Below are 13,013 nucleotides of genomic sequence, written 5' to 3'. Positions count from 1 at the left end.
AATTATTTTATAGTTTTTAGTTTGATGTGCTTGAAAAGCGTGTTTTTTAGTTTTTTTAAACTATATTTTATTTTTCATTACATTAAATGGCTCTGTTCTCAAATCTTTATCTTCTCAAATCCATATATTTTATAATCATTGCCACAGTGAAGTTGATCTGGAAAGCATGTTTAATATAAATTACCATTATTATTATGATTATTTAAATATATTCATTTATGCATGTTATATAAAAATTATTATGTACGAGGGCGAAGAGCATAATTAATTAACAGTAGAAAATACGGCCCTATTAAGAATGCAAGAATAATGTAGACGTCGAGAGCGGTTACAGAAATACATGCAGTATTTTTATCCGTACCCAAGGGTAAAAACACTAATATTTCTCTCGATAAACTTTCAAAAGTGCAGTGAATTTTATATCGGTAATAAAAATATAACACAAAACAGAATAATGAATACGTGCATTAGATAATTGTACAAAATGGCGATTAGCGATCGACACCAGCGCTCCCTCACGATTCCTTCCCGCGCAATTTGACTTATAAAATTGTTGAATGTAACTTTATTAGTACAAAATAAGTTACGTATTCACTTACGCAATACGCAATAAACTATATTTACACATACACGGGGGATTTCAAAGTATTTACTATTTAGTAAACATAGTACATATTTACAACGATGACCACAAACTTGCGATTATTTACCAAATGCAGGATTTTTGTTTAATTGTGATAAGTATGAAACTTGCCATAATATAAATATTTCTAAATTCAGCTATAGAGAATATTTCAATTCGCAATTACAAAAAGATCATGAATTCAGCACGGACAATGCGAGAGGTTAAAGGACGAAGGGCATTATTAACTAAAACAAACTCACCAGCGGCCACGCACGCCAATGCAGCACCTACGTTGTCGTTGCTATTGTGAAACATGTTTAGAACGTGCAGTAATGCTCGAAGTCTCGTGGAATCTCGATATTACCGTTACCGAAAATTATACATAAAAGGCATTATTAGATAAAATATTAAGCATAATATAATATAGTCATCCTTCACTTCAACTGCATCATTTTAACAAAAACAACGTTACCCATTTAAAATTTAAACAATATAATTTTATACAGTTGTATATGACATGAAAGTATTACTAATTAAAATAAATTAAACTTTATATATGTATGCAAGAACAAAATTTAGGAAATAACCGATATAAAATTCTCTATTTAGTATACTACACAAAACAGCAACTTATTTCAATTGCAAGTAATCATCGAACGAAACATGACGCACCTAATGAAATTATGTAGACAGAGAAAGATCGTTAAAAATTAAAAATGTATAGTATTAAATGTATAGTGTTAAATTAGGTATGGGTATTGATTATTGCTACATTATTGTTTTTTTTTTTTTTTTTTTTAACTGAAAACACATAATATTTTCGTAATTATTATTAATATTCAATATTAGGATGAAGTACACTACATAAATTAATCAATTTACATTACAACCAAGAGTAATTACACAATTACTTACCCCGTGAACAGGTGAAATGGTAATGAAAGAGAAATGGTGCTGACGCGGAAAGCAATGTCCATCACCAAAATTACCGGAAGTAAAAATCACTAATGAATTGCAAACATTACGAAAAAAATAAAAATTAAGTTTTGGGTACACATAGACAGCTTGAAATATAAAATTTCAAATGAATTTTTTTTATAATATTAAATACCATTTAATTTAATAAATTAGTATGTAATAGTATTATTCAATAGAAGTTGATAAGAACTTCCGAAACTCCTCCCACAAAATATTTGATACAATATTATCTCCTTTTTTGTTTTCAATTAGATAAATACCTCGTATTTATTATTATTGCATTAATACGCATACAATTATTGATGCACTTGTGAATACATGTGATCAAAACATTTTTAATTAATCAGTAAATGACTTCGAAGTGTGACCCGCGCTTTATGTACAAACCAAAAATTTAAATCAAATGAGCACTTTTTAAAATAATATTGACGATTACGTTATTTATCAACGAGTCAAAATTACCAAAAAAAAAAATAAACATTATTGTCAAAAATTAAGTAGTCTTAAACATAATCTCTCTTATTTTAAAAGACGATTCGAAGTTAAATGTTAATATAATAAAACATTTTTAATAATTATATAAGTTAAAATAGAAGTAAGCGCATTATTTACTATTATTATTATTTGTTTTTATCATAGTCTTGTGAGATTTTTCATAAATATCTAAAAAATTATGATCGATTGTAGGTTGTAGTTTTATATATCACTTTTTTGCAATAAGCAATAAGGAATACGGAAGCCATTTGGTTAAAATTAAAGAGAAAATACTTTAGATTTTTTATTTAAACGTTCATCAATATATAATGGATCAGTATTTGTTTGAGTACATAAAAATACTATAATCTTCAAAAATTCTCTCGTTCAAATTATTCAAATTATTTATTATTTATAAAGTCTATATACATACATGAACAAAACAGTTTCACAATCTTGACTTATACATGGTTGAAAAATTGTGGAATTAAGAGGTGATTCAAGCTTCATTTCAAAATTACAATGAAATGTAATAGTTTGTTTTTGAAAATGGTAAAAGTAAGTATGGTTTACCAAAAAATAAAACTAAAAATCTTGGAAGATAAGCTTATGACATAGTTGTATTGTCACTGGTCCTTGATAAGTGTACCTACTAAGTTTCAATGAAATCTTTTGTATAATAAAGTAGTGAAGTCAAGTTGAAAGCATTTGGTTATATACAAATAAGATATATACATGTTAAGCTTATAAAAGTGTGTTAAAAATTACATTCTTTACTGGATATTATTATCATAGCATTTATATAAATTATTATATTTCATCATCCCTACTAATCCCTACTAATATTATAAATGCGAAAGTAACTCTGTCTGTCTGTCTGTCTGTTACGCTTTCACGCCTAAACCACTGAACCGATATTGACAAAATTTGGTATGAAGATAGAATAGAACTTGGGAAAGGACATAGGATACTTTTTATCGCGAAAACAGGATTGAAAGAGTGGAAAGACGGGATGAAAGTTTGTATGAAAGTTCGTTATTGTCAAACCGATTTTGATGAAACTTGGCATGAAGATGGAGCTAAACGTGGGAAAGAACAAACCATACTTTTTAATGCAAAGAAAACACTCCTTACCATGTCGCGCGATATAAGCGAATTCTACGCGGGCGAAGCCGCGGGCGAAAAGCTAGTATTATTTCTATTCTGTCTTTACTAACAGAGTAATTTTTATCTTCTACATTTCTCTGAGTTAACAAAGAAAAGGGTCACAGAGGTGTGCTTTGTTGGTGTTGAGACCAATTTGAAATTTTAAAGAATATATGATTTACTAATAATATATAATGACATGACTCATATAAGGTTAGCATATTGCATAATGTACATAATATACAACCTATGCAGCTTATAGTACAAGTATAAAACTTGGTACCTACAGAAATAGATCATAGTCTGCACATGGGCTATTTTATATCCGGGTGCCACGCGAGTGACGTCGCGGGTTACAGCTATTATTTATCCTAGGTCAACCCGGGCTAAGGCGGTCCTATGGTTATACTCATTTCGCACCTTTTACTTTATCATTTAATTAAAATCATAGATTCATGAATAACTTAAAGGGTATTGGTTAAAATGTTTACAAATTCTGTTTACGTACCTTTTACTACGTAATAGATTACATAGAATTTCGAGATATGGCGTCATATATAATAATATATGCAAATATTCCGGGTAATCTAATAGAAGTGAATGGTTTTTACAGATATTTATTGAAACAATACCTGAAATGAGAATAAAAGAGAAATAATGTATATTGAAAAGTGAGTTTATATTTTATACTGCCAAGATTGGTGTTTTCTAGTCTAGTTTAATAAAATTCACTGGAGTCTCCTGTGGAAGTACGTCGGAAGTGGCCCGCGGCGCGCCCACACGCGCGCGTTTGTTACGCTCGGACAATTTTCCTCATACGTACGATGGAAATTTCCATACAAAATTATTAACAAATTTTTTTTTCGCTATTTGCACTAAATTCTTATAAGCCTGGAAGCGGACGAGGTTATTGATAATTTTTGGCTTTGGCGACCCCAGTTTTGTGATGTATGGAAAATGAAAACCGGGGGTCAGAGCGAAATTCTGAGTATGCAGCTTTATAAATCTGACCACGCAGACCTCAAATGTCAAATCTCAAAGTGTTCGCGCAGGAAACGGCTTTTGAAATTTGTCTTTTTCCCTGGAAGCGGCTCAAGTTTTTGAGATTTTTTTTACTTCTACGCCCCCCGCCTAACACGCGCCGTTTAGGAGAACCGTGCGATTTTGCGTTGTATGAAACTTAGAAACCAGAGGTCGAATCGCCATTTTCAGTATGCAGACATGTTGTGCGGCCCAATCGAAGCCCCTGTGCCTAGTTTCAGCGCGATCCCATAAGAGATGGCCATTTTGGTATTTGTATGGAGGCGGCCATTTTTGACGCCATTTTGAATTTTTTTTGCACTCTGTGGTAATCACTCGAGGTCTCGTCCAAAGTTTATTCCAGCACCCCATGTGCGACTGCTACCGTTTGCGTGGGCCGTCGACCGTGCCGACGGAGCGGGGAGAAAATTCAAGATTTCGAATTTTTCTGGAAACTCTGGGAGCTGGGCGAGTACGATCGTGTTGTCGGTGTGTTTCCACGTTGCGCGACCTCTTCGAAATTTATGTTTCCATTAAAAATGCCAAAAATTCGAGAATTTCACTTCCGGATGCGCCTCCCTGTTAGCGTCCCTGGTCGGTGAACATTTTTTGTTCCGACACGCCCTGTCTAACGTGCGCAGTTTCGGCGGATCGTTTAATTTTGCGTAGTATGAATGTCCGAAACGGGGGCTCGGATCGCCACGAACGGGGTGCCGATCGATCGGCCGGCTCGCGGGGAGCGCGTGTGCCGAATTTGAGAGGTAAGGATCGACGCGCGGCGATTTTGGCAAAGTATGGCGGCCATCTTGTTTTCGCGAAATCGGCTATTTTTCGACGCGCCTGGTGATTGCCGATGGTTTAGAGGATTTTTTGTTCGAACACCACCCCTCCCCGAGCCACCGTTTCTGCGGGCAGCTGGGCGTCGAGCTGGTCTGGTCTGGTCGAGCTTCGAGCGACGCGAGTTCTCTATATTTTTCCGCGGATCGATCACGTCAAAATTATCCCCCCCCCCCCGGCGGATCGGTTTCCGAGAAAAGCGATGTCAGTGAGTTCTTTTAATCTTTAAAGATTTTTACCTACAAGTGTATACAATGAGCAGAGAAGGGACTGGCTCTCTTAACACAGGTTATACCCAGCAAGCGGGTCAGAGCCTCTCAAATTGTACAAATATCAAGTTGAAATAAAGATTTATTACAGTTGAAATAAAGATTTATTAGTGAGTCGGTGAGTGGTAGTGTAGCTTTATATATATATATATATATATATCAAATATGAATGAAAAGATATTGACATTTTAAATTCATCATCACATTTTTTCATTCATCTACAAAAGAAAGTTGCGTAAGCTACACAACTTAGAACAACGAACGAAGCGAATTTTAATGATTTTTGGTAAAAAGGATAACAATTGTGAGAAAAAAGGCAAACATCTACTTTGATATAATACTTATACAATACAATATACGCTTCAAGTACAGTACCAAAGACCTAGGTCGGAAACAAGGTCGTAATGATGTAATAATTTAATTCTTCAACTTACTCTATCTTGCCGCCTACGTTCCTTGTCCTGCAGATATGCAGAACTGCGGTGTCCGGATTCATTCATCTGCATCAGTGCTTTTTATTTCCTACTTGATATATTTTCAGTGTGCTGCTTAAATGATTATCGAAAAAATCAAAGATTGCACCACAATGCAACGTTTTGGATCAATAAACGTAGCAGCTGTACCAAGTACCAAATACGTACTGCGACACGGAATACAAGCAACCTTGAAGCGATTGATTGCCGGTAAACTAGAAACAGACGGAAAAATACAACTGTGAACTGACGGTTACCCACAGATTAAGGAATAGTTATTCTGATATTTACCTAATACCATAGATCTAGTCTATATCTATGCCTGATACTTCTACTTGATCTGTGGTTACTTACATTGCCATATGGAGGGTAGAGCTACAATATGAAGAAATATCCGTCGATTAACCCTCATAAGTCCCAGCAGTGGGAACATATATGGGCTGATGATGATGATGATGATGAACCGTCGAAATGCATTAAATTAGGGTGGCGCCACATTAGCATTAGAGTAAATTTTAAAAGATCACCGATGTCTGTAAAATTAGATAAAAACAAAATAAACATGTATTCATTGATTATAAAATGAGATTCATTTACATACTGTTCTCGTATTATGCATTATGTGTATCATGGATATAATTAGACATTAGATAAGGCGCCATGAAAGAAGTCTTTGAGACGCGACAAATATGTTGCCAGTATTATTTCACGCGAAATAACTAGGAATAATGAATTTTATTGACGCAATAAAAACGGAACCGGAAAGCTTTGAATTTGTCGCCATCCTATTGCATCTATTGCTAGCTCATAGCAAAGAGTGCATGCGCCACTGATGATTTTTATCCCTACTCTTTTTAATTCCTATTACTTATTATTCCATGTCCCTACTATACTATAAATGCGAAAGTAACTCTGCCTGTCTGTTACGCTTTAACGTCTTAATAATTGAACCGATTTTGATGAAATTTTTTAAAATAGAACTGAACTTGGGGAACGGACATAGGATACTTTCGATAGGATTATAGGATACTTGCGAAAAAAATGGTAAAAGGGATTAAAATATGCGATGACATTTGTATGAAAGTTCCTTATTGTCAAACATTATAGACTAAACTATTGGCGACCTTACAAAAATTATCGTGGACCTATACAAACCTACCGTAGCCTTGCTGGAACACCTCATTCTCATGAGAACATCCTTTAACTAATGGCCTAGACTGAAACCGACCGACGACTGAACGGAAAGACATTTTTATCCGGCTACGGAAAGAGGAGGGCTATGATTTTGACCAGCATGTTTGTTTGTTTGTATATTCATCTGTTCCTTCATAACTTCTAAACTACTAATCATAAAGCAACAAATGATGTATCATTCGAAGCGTCTTGATTGTCCGCTGGTTATAAGCTGGTTATATTTTATTTTTACGTAGTCGGGGTAGTCTTACTTGTTGTATAAAATTTGCATAAAAATCGTATTCGGATAAATATCATAATGAAATGTTAAATATTATTCGAATACAGAGTACCGCCGCGCCGGCTCTAGTTTGCAATAAGCATAATGGGATACAGAATGACTCGGAAGTCGGAACAATCAATATGCTATTGGGAATCACGATGCTGTCTTTACAACGGCCATTGCTGGAAGTTGACAACTCAACTTTTTTTAATAATATGTACCCAATGTAATATGTTTAATGCAATCCAAATAATCACAATATATTATCGAGTTTGTGGCACCATTTCACATCGCACTATTTATATACCAAAACAGTCAGTGCAGTTTTTCTATTTTCATAATGAAACTCATGCAGTTTTGAAAATTAAATCATACTTTTTAATGGTGCTACTTAATTTTCTCAATAATATTGTTCTAGCTACCAATATAAATAATTTAAACACTGAACTTTTTTAATTTCACTAACAACAACAAAAAACATCTTTAATTATTAAATTGAATATTTTTCATCCAAAAAAGAATTACATGTAATAACCGCTTTCCTCCGATTATCTCTTTTATCAATGTTTTTGTTAAATTTAATATATACACTGAAATTTTACATTAATAACAACTTTATCACAATTTCAATACTAATATTCTCTAATAATTCGACACTGAGCGTTACATTTGGGCCGTCTAGTAGGTTTAGGTTTAGACAGGTCTAGATCGAGGTCGATTACTTCTTTTATTTGAGGCACATCTTCTTCTTTTAATACTCCAGCTTGCAAATAACCAAGCACTTTGGGTACATGCTCTTTAACAATTTTCTTCCTTTCTTCTGACACTTCTTTTCGCCTAAAATTTTAAATCAGAACATAACAGAACTAATATTTAATTAAGGCTGCTTAAAAAATGAGATAAATACGTCAATTAATAATTTAATAAACAAAGTGCAACCCAAGAGTTGTTGTATCACTTAAACAAACAAACATACATAAATAATAAGCCTTCTAATTAATAATTGTTGAATAAAAGCTGAACATACCAGGCCGCATCGCAATCCCATACATATTTGGCCCTATTTGCCTCCATCTCTTGTTCCACTTGCCGTCTCTTAGCGTTAGCCTCGATCTGTTTCCGCAACTCTTTCGAGTATTGTTCACTTTTCTCCTTTTTCTTCCTTTCTTTCTCCCTCTCTTTCTCATCCTGAGCGGCTATTTTTGCTTCTGTCTGTTAGATAATTATAAGTGTAATTAATTGTACAATTTTATCACACTCATATTACAAATGTAAAGGTTCGTATGTTTGGATGTTCGTCCGTCAATCAGACAGGGTATGACCTGACTTGGGTGATAGGATACTTTTAATCCCGATTAAATGCTCCTTTGGGATAAAACAAGAATCTAACATCCGGGCGGAGCGTAGACGAGCGTCTAGTCTTATATATAAAATTCTCGTGTCACAGTTTTCGTTGCCATACTCCTCCGAAACGGCTTGACCGATTCATCTGAAATTTGGTAAGCATATTGGGTAGGTCTGAGAATCGGCCAACATCTATTTTTTATCCCGATATTCCTACGGGATACGGACTTACGCGGGTGAAACCGCGGGGCGCAGCTAGTATTATATAAAAGGAAGTTGTGTTAGCTACGCAACTTCGCAAGAATGGCTGAACAGATTTAATGAATTTTGATGTACTGGATTTGGCTTAACTTGGCGCCTAACTATTTATAAAGGAAACCCTAATGCCTTCGGTCATTCAGAAAGTCAGTCAGAAGGATGTCAGAAGTCCACCCTGGATAAACTTTTAATGACAAATCCAACTCATAATTCACGAAAATAAAGTCGAATTTACTTTGGTGTATATTTACAAATAGCTTAGACCGTAACTTAAGGTAATACTTAAGGTAGGCAAAGCTTAACTAAGGCCTGCTTAACATCAGGTAGGATAGCGGTCAAACGTCTGCCTATTTAATATTAAAAAAAAAAAAAAAAAAAGCAATACTATTTAACTACTGAGTTGTTGATTATTTGGCATTTTACCTTACTATCCCATTACTTCACTTAATTTTATTTTAATTCATTATTTCATCGCATACCTCCTTCCTAAAAACCATTTCCTTTTCCTTTTCGAGTCTTTGCAGTCTCCTCCGGTTCTCCATCTGCGACATAAGAGACTCCCTCGTGTCTCTCTTCACAAACTCCATTTTGTTTCTCTCCGCTATATCATCTTGTACGTTCTTCTCTAAATACTCTTGTTCTTGCAGGGATTTTATTATGTTCTCTCTGTCTTGACGTTCCGCCTTTAAAACGATAATTTTAAATTTGTAAGAGTTAACAAAAATCTGTTTTTATGCAAAATGCCAAGTGATTAAAAATCCTTGTTCATTTTATAATTACTTTCCCTATTGTAAGTTAATAGAATCATTTAAAAAAGTCGCTTATACAGCAATCTTCTCTTAGATTACCGTTGATTTTTCTTATTATAGAAAAAAGGTAAAATTACCTCTTCGGCTAATATTTTAGCAGCAATTTTCTGAGTCAATTCATCTCTCTCTCTCATTTTTTTTTCTCTTTCTGCTACACTGAAATAAAAACTTAAGAATTAAAGAACATCACTAAGAGCCCAACTCTATATAAAGAGGAATATTTAAACTTTTTGTTTGGTTGCTATGGTTTGACTCAAAAATCACTGATGATTTGATTTACATCCTATTGTCCTTCCTACTAATCCTACTAATATTATAAATACGAAAGTTAGTAAGGATGTGTGTGTGTTTGTTGCTCTTTCACGCAAAAACTACTGAACCGATTGCAATGAAATTTGGTATGTAGACAGCTGGACAACTGGAATAACATAAAGGCTACTTTTTATCCCGATATTCTTATGGGTTACGGACTTACGCGGGTGAAACCCCGGGGTGCGCAACTAGTAGAATATATGTGCGATTCCATAAATTATAGGTGTAAAAAAATTATGATGTTCACTCACATCGCCGAACTCCTGTCCGACGCATCTTTTCTCTGCTTCTCGATGGCCCTCTCCTGTATAACAAGCAACTCTTTCTGCTTCTCTTTCCACGCGTCGCGCGCCATTTTGAACGTCACCATTTCGCGCCTGCACTTCTCCATTTGTTCGCGTTTCTGTTGCAACTCTCTGGAAACATTGTCTTTGAGGGTTAGCATTTTAATTTCAAATGTGATGATTTTATTAATATGTGTGTATAAATTAAGCAAGATGCAAAGCAAAATTTTATTTTAATTACATATAGACATAAAAAATATCTTATTAAATTAATATGGTTGTCCACTGTTCGGTATTGGAAACAGAAGTGAATATTTAATATATCATTTTAAATGAACGAAAATTGCCTCAAACATGCACATCATGCACATCATGGTTTGGGCTGTAGTAGGGATGGTTCATTAGTTACCTAGCATACATATTAATATCATTTAAAATTTATATTTCAATTTCTCTGTCAGAAAGTGTCCTAGGTCCCTCCCTGAGGTTTTCAGCAGCAATCACAAGCTGCTTAGCTTCATGGAGGAGCTGGGATGGTTCCAGCTTTGACTGGCTACCCCCCTCCTTTTCTTTCACGCAAAATAGGCGCTTGACGTCGAGTTGCGGAAAACGAGCCCGTATTATTATTCTATTATTATTCTCTGTCAGAAAACCAATAATAAGGAAAATTACGAAAACATCACAGCACCAACACTTCATGCATCAAACTTCTAGTTCTATTGTTATACAATATAATTTTTTTTATGTGATATGTGTACATTTTAAAGTTAAAGAATGTTCTTGAACCTTAAAATACACACATTTCACAAAAAAAGTGACAAACCTCTGATCCTCATCGGCAATAGTCCTTTCTATATCCTCTAACATCTTCTTTTCAATCAGCAACTCCTCATACTGGCACTGCTTCTGCTGCTGTCTGTTAACCAACTGCTGCTGCAACTCCAGACGGTACTTCATGTCTTTTTCTACTTTCTCTTTCTCTTCCTTATCCCTGGCCTCTATATCACTGTATAGGGATTTTGCGAGGATTCGGTTCGCAGCGTTTTCTTCTGCCTGTAATACAAAAATATACAGAATAGAGAAATCTGTTTGGCCCTCTATGTTAAGTTTGGTCAGGTAAGATCCATTCAAGAGTTTTTTTAACATAGTGTCTTACGATTTTCTTATGGTTATATTATTTTATAGAAAAAGTGCAAAATGTCAATAGTAATTTATGCATGTGAGAGTCGACCATGCTTTGGTATAAATTAGACCACAGAAGATTTGTGTGAAATATAACAGGGACGTTACAGAAAGCCTTGATTTACTTCAATTAATCTCAAATTTTCTTTCAACAATAATTAATTATTCACCATGTAAATATGGAGATCAGTACAAACATTTTGAAAGTATGGAGTTTTACGTACATATGATGTATATAATGACCATCCATTTTTATTTATTTTGCTAATGTTTTGAGCATTTGAGTTAATAAATAATAAAGAATAACTTATTATTATTTGTAGAGTATTACAATAACTTATTACATACATCAGCATACTCACCTACATGAACTTTAATTTCCAGGCAAGGCAAGAAAAAAAATCAATTATGAGCAATCTTAATCACAAAAAATAACACAATCAGAACAATTATATATATTTTTTATATTGTTTATGACTGTAATTACCTTATCCTGTAGTTTTTTATATTGATTGTGCAGTATCTGTTGCTGCAGATCTCTGCGTACGTAGCCAGCGTGCAACTTCTTACTGAGCTCTCGTAGGCTCGGGTCTCGTTCACGCAAGTAGTGCCGTCGGAGTAATTCACAGGCCTCTTCACGACGCACCTTCGCTATTTCGATACCGAGAGCCATTTCTTTGTTTGCCCTAGCATTTACTATCGCTGCATGGTCTGTTCTCTGGAATTTTTGCACTTTATCAATGTTGTAATTCTAGTAAACATTTGATTATATACAATAGATGTACTTCAGATTGTGTCACTTACAAAGATCGATATTTGAATATTAATAATAAATATTATCACACGAATAAAACTAGAAAATGGGAATGAATTCATCATTTCGATTTCTAAAAAATTTTTACATCAATATTCGAATACCTCTTGAAAATCTTTTTCCATTTCTGCTTCTTTTTGTATGAGCGCAAGACAGCGCCCCATCCTGCCGTCTTCCATACGGCTGTTCAACCATTGTATATCTAGAGCTCTCTGAAAAGCTTCAAGTTCCTTACGACGCGCTTCGGCGATCGCATTTTTTTGTAATTCTGTTTTAGCCTCCTGTGAAGGAAATCAATGTTAGAAAACATTGATTTATAAATCTCATGTGGTGTAATTGCAAGCCTCGGAAATTAAATTATAATAATATTATGTCCCATTTTACCATGATTATTGATTATAGAATAGATAGAATGAAAATTAGAAATTAATAACAATATAATCGATAAAATTCTAGCAAAAGACTTGATGAAAACAGAACGTTTTTGAAAATTCAAAACAAAAACAAACATCTTTGATTTTGTCTTGCCAGACTCACAGATGAAGTTCTGCCATTAGTTACCACCAATAAAATATTTTTTTTTTGATTTATTTTTCTTTTGATCAAAAAGACTACAGTTCACTCGATGTTAATAATTACTTAAAATGTGGCGAAAATTATTAATAGCAACATTGTCAACTTTCGTTCATAAACATTTGTTTTACATGTTTAATTTAAAATATTTACAATAAA

General features: G+C 34.1%; 2 protein-coding genes across 2 annotated transcripts in view; both read right to left on the bottom strand.

Annotated features, from left to right (window-relative positions):
• The window catches only part of LOC119838300, a 12,389-nt gene extending 6,352 nt beyond the window's left edge, over positions 1–6,037 (bottom strand). Inside the window, exon 1 of the mRNA XM_038364168.1 lies at positions 5,784–6,037. Coding sequence (XP_038220096.1) covers positions 5,784–5,855 — 72 coding nt within the window. The 5' untranslated portion in view covers positions 5,856–6,037. The remainder of the gene's footprint in view (positions 1–5,783) is intronic.
• A 1,596-nt stretch (positions 6,038–7,633) lies between these two features.
• Positions 7,634–12,824, bottom strand: LOC119838393 (meiosis-specific nuclear structural protein 1-like). Its single transcript, XM_038364326.1, has 9 exons — positions 12,666–12,824; positions 12,386–12,562; positions 11,955–12,185; positions 11,109–11,338; positions 10,253–10,417; positions 9,767–9,845; positions 9,360–9,563; positions 8,306–8,490; positions 7,634–8,115 (listed from the first exon to the last, which is right to left on the bottom strand). The coding sequence occupies exons 1-9, from the start codon at positions 12,666–12,668 to the stop codon at positions 7,911–7,913; spliced, it is 1,479 nt and encodes a 492-aa protein (XP_038220254.1). The 5' UTR covers positions 12,669–12,824; the 3' UTR covers positions 7,634–7,910.
• Positions 12,825–13,013: the final 189 nt, after the last annotated feature.

Source organism: Zerene cesonia, unplaced genomic scaffold (assembly GCF_012273895.1).
Source record: "Zerene cesonia ecotype Mississippi unplaced genomic scaffold, Zerene_cesonia_1.1 Zces_u002, whole genome shotgun sequence".
NCBI lineage: Eukaryota > Metazoa > Arthropoda > Insecta > Lepidoptera > Pieridae > Zerene > Zerene cesonia.
The sequence above is the reverse complement of the archived record's forward strand: the minus strand, read 5'-3'. Positions and strand labels throughout refer to the sequence as shown.

Excerpts from the sequence above, each read along its gene's own strand:
- LOC119838393 (XM_038364326.1), bottom strand. Across the intron at positions 8,491-9,359 it reads AAATGGTTTTTAGGAAGGAG|ACAGAAGCAAAAATAGCCGC; the intron begins GTATGCGATGAA and ends ATTATCTAACAG. Across the intron at positions 8,116-8,305 it reads TGGGATTGCGATGCGGCCTG|GCGAAAAGAAGTGTCAGAAG; the intron begins GTATGTTCAGCT and ends TTAAAATTTTAG.